At 52.4% G+C, this 10,086-nt stretch overlaps 5 protein-coding genes across 5 annotated transcripts; 2 read left to right on the top strand and 3 right to left on the bottom strand.

The window, feature by feature from the left end:
- Window positions 1-755: 755 nt before the first annotated feature.
- Window positions 756-1,364, top strand: AYO21_12077 (hypothetical protein; the record flags this gene model as incomplete). The annotated part of the gene is made up of 1 exon (XM_022661914.1): window positions 756-1,364. The coding sequence occupies one exon, from the start codon at window positions 756-758 to the stop codon at window positions 1,362-1,364; it is 609 nt and encodes a 202-aa protein (XP_022505781.1).
- Window positions 1,365-2,790: 1,426 nt separating this feature from the next.
- On the bottom strand, window positions 2,791-3,614 carry AYO21_12076 (NADH-ubiquinone oxidoreductase 19.3 kDa subunit, mitochondrial; the record flags this gene model as incomplete). The annotated part of the gene is made up of 3 exons (XM_022661913.1): window positions 2,791-2,831; window positions 2,887-3,501; window positions 3,572-3,614. The coding sequence occupies 3 exons, from the start codon at window positions 3,612-3,614 to the stop codon at window positions 2,791-2,793; spliced, it is 699 nt and encodes a 232-aa protein (XP_022505780.1).
- Window positions 3,615-3,936: 322 nt separating this feature from the next.
- On the top strand, window positions 3,937-4,518 carry AYO21_12075 (hypothetical protein; the record flags this gene model as incomplete). The annotated part of the gene is made up of 1 exon (XM_022661912.1): window positions 3,937-4,518. The coding sequence occupies one exon, from the start codon at window positions 3,937-3,939 to the stop codon at window positions 4,516-4,518; it is 582 nt and encodes a 193-aa protein (XP_022505779.1).
- Window positions 4,519-4,681: 163 nt separating this feature from the next.
- Window positions 4,682-5,850, bottom strand: AYO21_12074 (hypothetical protein; the record flags this gene model as incomplete). Its single annotated transcript, XM_022661911.1, has 3 exons — window positions 4,682-5,077; window positions 5,142-5,281; window positions 5,397-5,850. 3 exons carry the CDS (start codon window positions 5,848-5,850, stop codon window positions 4,682-4,684), a joined length of 990 nt encoding a protein of 329 aa, XP_022505778.1.
- Window positions 5,851-8,487: 2,637 nt separating this feature from the next.
- On the bottom strand, window positions 8,488-9,736 carry AYO21_12073 (hypothetical protein; the record flags this gene model as incomplete). The annotated part of the gene is made up of 2 exons (XM_022661910.1): window positions 8,488-9,597; window positions 9,725-9,736. 2 exons carry the CDS (start codon window positions 9,734-9,736, stop codon window positions 8,488-8,490), a joined length of 1,122 nt encoding a protein of 373 aa, XP_022505777.1.
- Between the last annotated feature and the right edge of the window lie 350 nt (window positions 9,737-10,086).

The raw sequence follows: 10,086 nt of genomic DNA, 5'->3' as shown, positions 1-10,086 counted from the left end.
GGGTGGGTGAGAGAGCGAACGAGCGCCTTTTGCCCCTGGTGCAGAAGGTCCGGGGCGGAAGCTGGGTAGTTTAGGGGGTAGTTTGTGAGTAGGCATTGGTAAGCAAATGCTTCTTTCGTTAAAGGACGGGTTCCTGAGCCACTGAAGTCCATGCCTGGGGTGAGATGGCGGAATGGACTATCTTTAGGTGTCAAGGCGCCTAGGAAGTGGCCTTTAGGGCCTTCTTTCGGGCAGCGAAGCAAGTCCCCTGGTGCAAGTGATGTTTTTTGGAAGGAGGATTGCGTGATTGACTCCGGGGGACCAAACGACACAAACTACGAAAACTGTGCAAACCATTCAAATACGCCAACTCCTCGCCAAACAAGCCAAGCCACTCGCGTCTACCATGTCTCGGCCAAACTCCGTCCTCAGTCCCCTGAGCTCCATCAACTACCCGTATGTGCTACTGTATATAGTAATATCCTACTACCTTGTCCCGTGCTTGTCTTGCTCTACCCGGATGGTTTCTGTACAAATAACCTGTTCCCCTGGTAACCTGCTAACGAATGAATGTCACCACACACGCCCACACCCAGCCTTTTTGACGGCTGCCTGATCGAAGTCCTGGACTATACGAGGTATACGATAGGTACATATATATATCAATGTTTGTAGGAGTTTTTTTGTTTCCAGCTCTCACCAATCGAGAAACTTGACCTGTTTACCACAAAGAGAGCGTTCAGAACATATTATATCCACACTCACTTACAGTCAAAATGGTCTTTTCTGTCCGCATTGGCGCCATCATCACGACGGCGGTGACGGTGGCATTCACTCCCCTAGCTGCAGTGGCATCATCTTCGTCAGCCACGAGTGGCAGCTACACTCTGTGCCAGTTCTACTCGAGCATCCCGGGTCTCTCCTCTGCGGATTCGACAACCTTGACGCTGCCTCTCTGCCCTTCCAGCTTATTGACCTTCTCGTACACGATTCCCCCCGAGACGACCTCGACAACCCCGATCGAGGGCCCGACTACTAGGACATGGGCGCCCTCGCCCAGCGTCACCAGCTCTTTGACCCTGTGCCAATTCTACTCGAGCATTCCCGGCCTGTCTTCGCCGTCGACGACGCCCGTCTCCAGCATGACCCTGCCTTCGTGCCCCGCGAGCCTGCAGGGTATCACCTACTCGTTCCAGGCCCCCATGGGAACCAGTGGCGGTTCCGCGACGGGGACCGCACTGTCAGCCACATCTGCCACCAGCACGGCTGCTGTTGTGTCTAGCTTCACCGGCGCGGCTGCTCCCAGACCAAGTTTGGACAGAATGGTCCTTGGTGGTGTTGGCGTGGGAGGCATCCTGGCGGGAGCAGTGGGGATGATGGCATGAAAGATTTACAGAGTCTTGACAGCCACCTCTCACAGCTGTGATGGTGGTTGCAAGACCCGCCTTGGATATGGACAGAGGCTTACATGCAATGACTGTACGGTATTTGTCCTTGGATGTAGAGGTGCCACGGTGGCCCAGCCCGACTTCCTAACATGTCCTTGTTTCGACAAAGGAACTCATTGGGCGGCGTCTCCATCTATTCCTGTATCACGCTTCCGGTCAAGGATTAGATACATATTGAATGAAGGCATGAATGAATGTATATGTATTCTTTGTCCACTCTCCCCCCTATAGAGTTAGTCCGCTTTCAGCCATTCCCCCCCCTTTTTTCCCTTTATCTCGATCGACAGTACCTCAACACAGGTCTCAAACTCCACGACATCGTGACGCCATAGAGTCAAAAAGGACTATCTATCGCCTGTGTCCTCTGTCTATGTAGGTATGTATGTTCTCATTGTTTCACCACACTGGACGGGTTGGCGGTTCTTCTCGTGATAATGAACGGGTGATCCATCCATTCATCCATACATGCCAAGTATGTACATACCTCGTACCATCTGTAGAGAGTACTCACAACCACCCTCACCACCCTCATCATGACACGTCTGAACTCTGCTCTCCTGAACTGTACCCTACGATACTGTTCTAGACAGCCACGTCATAAAGTCATCTGGACACAGGGGGATCTGGGCATCTGGGAATACTTGTACTTGTAGTCCAAAAGTCTATATGATGAGGCGCATAGATAGATGTATGGGACTCGCCTTGGAATGAAGAGAAGAAAAAAGTGGATGGACTGGAATAGCGACATCCCAGCAGGGCCATAGCGAGGTCATAGCCATAAACCACCATAAACCACCATAAAAGCAATAAGAACAATCAACCCATCTGGAAAATCAATGATGGACAATAAACAAGTAGAACCAGGTGGAGAACCAGATGGGGATGGGGATGGAGATGGAGATGGTAATGGCGATGGGCGTCAAGCTTGGACAGGATAGGATGGATTGGGCTAGGATAGAAACCCGGTGAACCATGTATCAAGAGACCAATGAACAAAACACTTGCTGTGCGGTGCGGTGCTGTGCCGTTTGTGGTTCATGAGCAAGCGCATCTGTAAATTAGCCAGCGAAATATATTGATCAGTATACGTATGAGCTGGGGATTGTAAATCACTCCAACGCCATACTTGACCAGTGTTGGCCAAGTGGGCTCAAAAACGCTCGGTATGGACGCATATGCGTAAAATGAATGCCCAGAGCGGATAACATCCATCGAACAAAGAGTTCATTCTGTACATGATGTGTGCGTGCCCGAGCATAACGCACACGGACAAGCAAAGTAGATGCTCTAACCCACTTCAAGAACGCCCATGCCGCGACACAGACACTGCAAATGCTTATAGCTCTGGCATTCTCTGGTGCCCTTACTTTCTGTACCACAGTCTTGTGATACGGGTATGTCTCACTATCATCATTGGTTAGTTTGGTTGGTAAGGAAAGGAATTGCAAACCCAACATACTCTTTTTCTGCAACTGAAAAATGCCGTACATCAATGCCTCGCTCGTCGGCGGGCAGCCCGGCACGTAGATGTCAACAGGAACAATGCGATCACACCCCCTCGTCACACTGTAGCTGTAGTGATAATAACCTCCACCGTTGGCACAAGACCCCATTGAGACCACCCATCTCGGCTCCGGCATCTGGTCATACACCTGTCGCAGCGCCGGTGCCATCTTATTGGTGAGTGTTCCTGCCACAATCATCACATCACTCTGTCTGGGCGACGCGCGAAAGATGATTCCGAGGCGATCCTGATCGTATCGAGGGGTGGAGAGGTGCATCATTTCGACGGCGCAGCACGCCAGACCGAAGGTGAGGGGCCACAGTGAGCCCTGACGAGCCCAGTTGGCGATCTGATCCAGTGTGGTGAGGGCATATTGCATCGCTCCTTTCTTCTGCTCTTGTGACGGGAGGGGTACTTCACGACGGATGCCACCTGTGACCGGGAGTCGTGATGCATCGCCACCAGCTGTGGGAGCCTGCGAAACAACCGAGGTGGCGGGTTTCGAAGAGGTCGAGGAGATCGAAGCGGCGGGGGCGGCGCGAATGAGAGAGTATGGGAGGACATTGGACGCTGTACAGTTGATTTTGTCAATCGAGACTTTCGGGGAGTTTTTGTGGCCAGGGAGCTTCATTCTGCTTACCTCGCAGCGCTCGAGGAGCGACCGTCCTCGATAGAGACATCATCTTGCTCCGCAATGTCGCAGGTGATGAAAGAGAGGGGAGAATTGGACGTTGAAGGGAAAAGACTTGAAGGGCGTCGAGGAAGGGAAAGAGGCGAAACTGCTGTGTGTCGTCGGGTAGAGAATCTATGATGTCGAAATGCGCGGCGAATTGCGAGCTCGTTCATTGGCTGGAATGCGTACCAGGCAGGACAGCGAGATCGGCCTGCCTGATTGGGCAATATCTGGGGAAGAGTCTCCCATGCGACTTGTCAACTTATCTGCTTGAACATGGAAGATTGCTCTTCTCTAACACCCCAACATCTGTCTCAACGGGTCGTGCTTCCATGGCCCTCAACTCGTCACCGTCGATAGCATGCATCGGCGTCATTGGCAAACATGACCAACCTCTCCACATCTCCCTCTTTCCTCCCCATGACACGGCCGCCAACGCCGATCTCGAATTCCTCTTCCTCCTCAACTCGTGCCTCGACATCTTCGACCTGCGGGCTCGCACCACCAAACTGCTCGATTCCGACTTGGGGCTGCTCCAGGCCATCGATGACCGGCTCTCGTGCTACGGCTGGCTCACGAATACGGGGATCAAATTCATCATCGTGGTGGACATGATGGGGCGACCTCCGTCCTCTTCGTCCGACGAAGACGGTGGGAAGGAACAGGCAAAAGACAAGAGACGATTCCCACCTGCAGCTGTGGGCTTGAGAGACGCAGATCTGAAACCAGCCTTCCGTGCCGTACAGACCGCATACATCCATCTCATGCTGAATCCATTCTACATGCCTGATGATAGGACGCCCTTGCAGATAGCAAACTACGGAGGGAAGAGCCCGGAAATCACAAGCAAAAAGTTCATTGCGGAGATCCAGAGGATTGGGAGAGCTTGGTATCCGGGAATTGGGAACATTTGAAGGAGACGATGACAAAACATTCAGGACAAGAAACAATACTCATTGACACCGAATGCGCCTGGGACGCCGACAAGGAACTATCATAATCAACGCTGCAAGGACACATTAAGCAAACCAACAGTCCTGCACCTCTGCTATTCTGGACAAGACAAAGAAGAGCCTCTCATGGCTTTGCTTCTTCCTCGGCAGCATCGATCTTCGCCGCTGTTTCGCCCACCTCTGCCGCTGTCTCAGCGGCCTCCTGCTCCGCTTTGCTAGGAGTCCTCACAAGCGGCACCTCATCCATTTTGGTGTCTGGGTCTGCAAGCTTCGCTGCCTCCTCAGACGCGACTGGCTCATCTGCAGGTGGTGCGGCCACTGCAGCGGGTGCGTCCGTCTCAGTCGTACCCCGAGATTTGATATATTCCAAAACGACTTCGAGCGTCTTGGCAGGGCCGGCTTGCTCCCAGAGGCGGAGTGTTCCCTGTTTGTCAATGACGACGACTCCGCGGGTGGTAGATTTGCCGGGCCCTGGCTTTTTCATGCCAATGGCGGAGGTCAAAGTTGCATTGGGGTCACACTAGCATTCAATTAGTACTCCAAAGAAATTGGTGGACATCGAAAGTGGTACGGAAGGGACTTACCAAGAGCGGATATGGCAACTTCTGCTTGGTCGCAAACGTCGTGTTCGCCTTGGGACTGTCTGTGCTCAATCCATACACAGCGAATGATGCACCCGTGATGGGTGCATAATTGTCCCGGAAAAGACAAGCTTGATTGGTGCCTGTACAGTAAGAAATATCAGTCGATCAATTGATCAATCCAGCTTCACCAGACCTCTCTACTGTCTCTGTCGGGAGTGGAAGTAAAATGACGCAAAGGCAGATGACTGAACTTACAACCCGGCGTACTCGCTCTTGGGTACGTAAAGATGACGATGCCGGCGCCGCTCTTGTCCACCAAGTCTTTCACGGTCACGCTAGTTCCGTCGTGCGTCTGCACCGTGCCGCCAAAGCCCTCCAGGTCGATCTTGTCACCCACACTCAGCTTCCCGGAGGCAGTTGCTTTTGCAGGGACGGCGCTCCCGTTCGCTGTCGGCTCTGCTTTGGTTTCGTCGCTGACGCCTGCGGTGGCTGGGACGGGGTCGGGAATGGCGGCAGAGGTGTTGGCCGCATCCTGCCCAGCCTTCTTTTTGGTTGACTTCGACGACCCGATCCCAGTCACGGCGGCTTTGGCCTTGCCGGCGAGCTTCTTCACCGTGCTGCTGCTGCTGCTACTGCCCCCTCGTTTCGCTGGCGGGGGTGGGGCAGCTGGCTCCTTTGGGGGAGGGCGTTTGCGCAGTTCGACAGGCATTCTGGACGACCCGGCTTGATGCGGTTGGAATTGGATTTGGCCGACGGTTGGTCAATTCAGGATGACAAACAAGCTCGGATCTGGGCAAGCCGGTATTATCAGTCAGTCAATCTTGAGCATTTGACAATGTAACAACTAAAAAAAGCACAAGCATCGCGTTGTTGTTGAATCGACCACGTAGTTACTTCCGTTGGCGCATCAGAGGACTCGAGTCAGCTGTCCTTGTACGAGACTTAGCAAGAGCTTGATTCTGGGCGACGGCGATTGCACCGGGGAAATTGTTGAAAATCTGGATTTTGACAAAGTTCTATATTAGCGAATGAGTCCAATACCCCTGTATTCATCTAGGATGGCGTTCCAGGCACCACGAAGCGCAACGTCACTGCCCAGCAAAATGGTGGTTACGATGTATATAGCGTGCGCAGTAGCTATAACACCAGGCAGAAGGATATTGTAGAGAAAGGGGAGAATAGCAAAAGAGTGACTCACCCGAACACCTCTCCCAGGAATATTGGGAAGCACTTGTTTCCCTCGACCCCTCAACATCTCCTCGATCCCGCAAGGCTGAGTCTGGGGGTATGCGACATCCCACCGCCCCAGCGGATCCGCTACAGGGCAAGAAAGAGAGAGCTTGTAAAACACCCATCAATAGGTACTTACTCCGATACGACCAGTGGCGAAAGGGCCACGGGTAAAAAGCTAGAAAAGAACTCTTTGAGGAGCGCAACGCAGGGTTCGTCTGCTTCCCGTCCGGCTCGAATGAACCCCTGGATCACGTAAAAATCAGCTTTGTTTTGTTCTCTTTAGCTGCTCCTTTTCAGGACTATTTCCTCGGCACAAAGGTCGAGGTATGCGCAGTTGCTGGGACAGGACTCACCAACAGGTCGTTAACTGTGTGGCGAGGAGAGGTGTGTTGGAAGGTTGGACCTAGGAGGTTCTGAGGTGCCACTCCGCTGGGGAAGTCGGTGAGGAACAGCTACAAGGTACCGAGAACAAAGTGTGGTGTTTCAGAACGCCATTCCTGGGGCCGAGGGGCTTGATCGCTATGCTGCAAAGCTCACCCTCACGTGTCTCCGTCGCAACACGCTGGCTTTGGGTTAAATCGGCTCTGAAGCTTTGACGTTCTCGAGCGAGGTCGGCGTGGTCGGCACCAGGGCCAGCAGCGATTGCTCCGGTTGCTGTGATTGCAGCTCCTGAGTGGCGCAGCTGCCAAGTAACCAAGATCACGAATGTTTGTAAGCGAGGATAGACGAACTAGGCTCGACAAAGGAAGCCCCAGAAGTTCAGGGAGTAACTAATCCGGGTGGCTGGAAGAACCATCTGGAGCATTGTGAGGCTAATACAAGTAGATAGTGTCGATATGTATGTCGTAGAGAGGCGTGTCGAATGGAAAGTTGTAACGTAAGTGAGTGACTGAGTAATATGGGAGGTGGGTAACCACACCCGTGGCCTATACAGCGCTGTGCCTACCGAATAAAGTACCTACAAATACATCAAGTATACTGCACTGCAAATACAAATGAGTGTCCATACCTGTACCGAGTATATACCTGCTTCGCCCTCATACACAGTCTAAGCGTGGCCGTCTGCTGAACTAGGAGATTCAGAGTGAGACTAAACTACGCCTCCATTTCGTTTGGTAGCACATTGATATGAATTGGACTAGCTAGTCGAGTGTCAGAGCAGAGACTCCTTTGCATCGCCACTAATTATGTTGCTTCCGCCAGAGCAATGAGTTACTGTTCATATGCCTCCCCAGAATCGGCCCCTTACAAGTCCTTCGCCATCTTTGCCTTAAGATTGCTTTCTTCCCCTCTCACTCGGAAGCCCCGGCCGCACATCATCAAAACGCTTGGCCATGACTGGACTGGCTGGCCGTCCCTTGCGGTTGCATTTCTTCCATCCCCAATGCCCTTCTTCCTCTGAAGCAGTACTCGAAATGGTGAGCATAAAGCGTGAAGCCAAGACAATAAAGGAAAACGTGCCGAGGTGTCGAGGGATGGTCGGTGGTGATTCTGGAATAACTAGGTCTACGTGTCGAGGTGGTGGTGATCCATCGTGGTAGAGCAGGACGATCGTGAAATCGAGTCCGTCGTCAATCCTGTCTCAATGGAACAGCAATTGATCATACTGATGCTGCCGTGTCGTATGTCGCCAAACTTTCGTCTAGGTCTGATGTCTCATGCATAGAGTTGCTCGTCAAACAAAGGTTGACCGACGCCCCATCAAAGTCGTAGGTAATCGTGCAAGTAGTGCATGTAGGAATTGAGCCGAGTAAAAGCCATTCAGGTAAAAAGTTTGTTTTTGCCGTGAGGTCCTCACAATTCCCGGTCCGGATCTGCCATGTGCTAGAGCAAACCCCGCGCCGGATCCGACATACCCATGGTTTGTTTTGTGTTCTGGAAGACCGACAGCGGTCTTCGAGAAGAGGTTGGTGGAACAAGGTCAGTTGGCAAAGAACACCAAGCCGTCATTCCGTTTCAACGATAATCGCCGTTGCCAGTGGTTATCCTTGTACCGGAACGAAGCCTAACGTCGAAGACTAGCGCATTAGTCAGATGCCATGATAAACCTCCACGCAAACCGAAGCAAAACGCAGAGGAGATCCCTTACATGGGAACCTTGAGGTTTCAGTACTCACATCCTGTCACTTCCTCCCTGGTCGTTACCGCTAGCACCGCGTTCGATGACCTTGCGTCGAGAGCTGGAAATAGCCGCAGGCTTGCCAGCCTGCGAGGCATGTTGAGGGGTAGGGGCTCCAGTGGCAGCAGCTGTCGCAGGATGGGCACCACGTCGAGGCTTCTCCTCGTCCTCCCCCGTGGTCTGGTTGCCAGCAGCTTGGGCGATGGCCTGAGCATTCTTCTGGTATTTGTAGACGGTCCAGTCAAAGACGTAGTCGTATTGGAACGATTCTCGGACGAAGAGATCCCGGAAAATCTTCCTCAAGTACGAGTAGTCTGGCTTGTCATCGAAGCGGAGAGAGCGGGTGTAGTTGAGGTAGATGGCGAACTCATTAGGGAAACCACGGCACAGAACCTCTGTGGGAGTAGTCATCTTCTTCTCCATAATACGATCGTACTTCTGCTTCTTGGTGGCCGCCTTGAGACCTTGCCATGGAAGAGAACCACGGCAGAAGTAGAGCATGACATAGCCTAGAGACTCCATGTCGTCACGGCGAGATTGTTCCACCCCCAAGTGAGTGTTGATCGAGGCATAACGAGCCGTGCCGGTCAAGTTCTTGTTCTCGCGGTATGGGATGTGGAAATGAGTCTTGGGGTCGCGGTACTTCTTGGCCAGACCAAAGTCGATCACGTTGACCTGGTTGCCTCTCTTGCCAATACCCATCAGGAAGTTGTCTGGTTTGATGTCACGGTGGATGAAGGACTTGGCGTGAATGTATTCGATGCGAGAGATGAGCTGATCGGCCAGGAGGAGGACGGTCTTGAGCGAGAATTTGCGGTTGCAGAAATTGAAGAGATCCTCCAAGCTGGGGCCCAACAGGTCAAGAACCATGGCATTGTAATCACATTCGGTTCCAAACCAGCGGACGAACGGAATTCCAACACCACCAGCAAGAGACTTGTATACCCGCGCTTCATACTCGAGTTGAGGGTGCTTGGCCTTGACAGATTCGAGTTTGATGGCAATTTCTTCACCTGAGATGATGTTGGTGCCCAGGTAGATGTCTCCAAAACTGCCACTGCCGATCTTTCGACCGATGCGGTATTTGTTACCAACACGCAAATCCTAGCAAAATGCAAGTTAGCAAATATAAGACAGAGGCGTGCAGTCCACCATAATCTTGAGTCCAACTCTTTTGCAGCCGTGTCTTTCTTTTAACCTGAACCCAACCAAAGCCAACTCTTTCACGTACCATGGTTGTCATGTTGATAATCGACGAGCAGCAACGCTGCGATAACTTATTCGATAGGGATGAGGATATTGGGATCCGAGGGGTATTTTGGGGGTCGAGGTGTTTGCTGGAAAAGGCGGTGGCTACTGAGGAGAGATTGAATTGGTCTCAGCCTGTTTCCACCCTGATTAGCAAACCCACTCGCGGCAGTCCTTCACCGTCTCGACGACGTGACAGAAGCAGCAGGATGGTCCTGCAAATTTCAAGGAGAGGAAGTGACGAGGGCAAGGAAGAAGTGAAGCTGGAGGGGGAGGTGAAGGTTTGAGGGAGAAGATGAGGATGAGGATGAAAGGTGAAGATGGAAGGTGAAAGGTGAAGGTGAG

Source organism: Fonsecaea monophora (assembly GCF_001642475.1).
Source record: "Fonsecaea monophora strain CBS 269.37 chromosome Unknown Scaff218, whole genome shotgun sequence".
Lineage (NCBI taxonomy): Eukaryota > Fungi > Ascomycota > Eurotiomycetes > Chaetothyriales > Herpotrichiellaceae > Fonsecaea > Fonsecaea monophora.
Note: the sequence above shows the minus strand (reverse complement) of the source record. Positions and strands in the feature narration are given on the sequence as shown.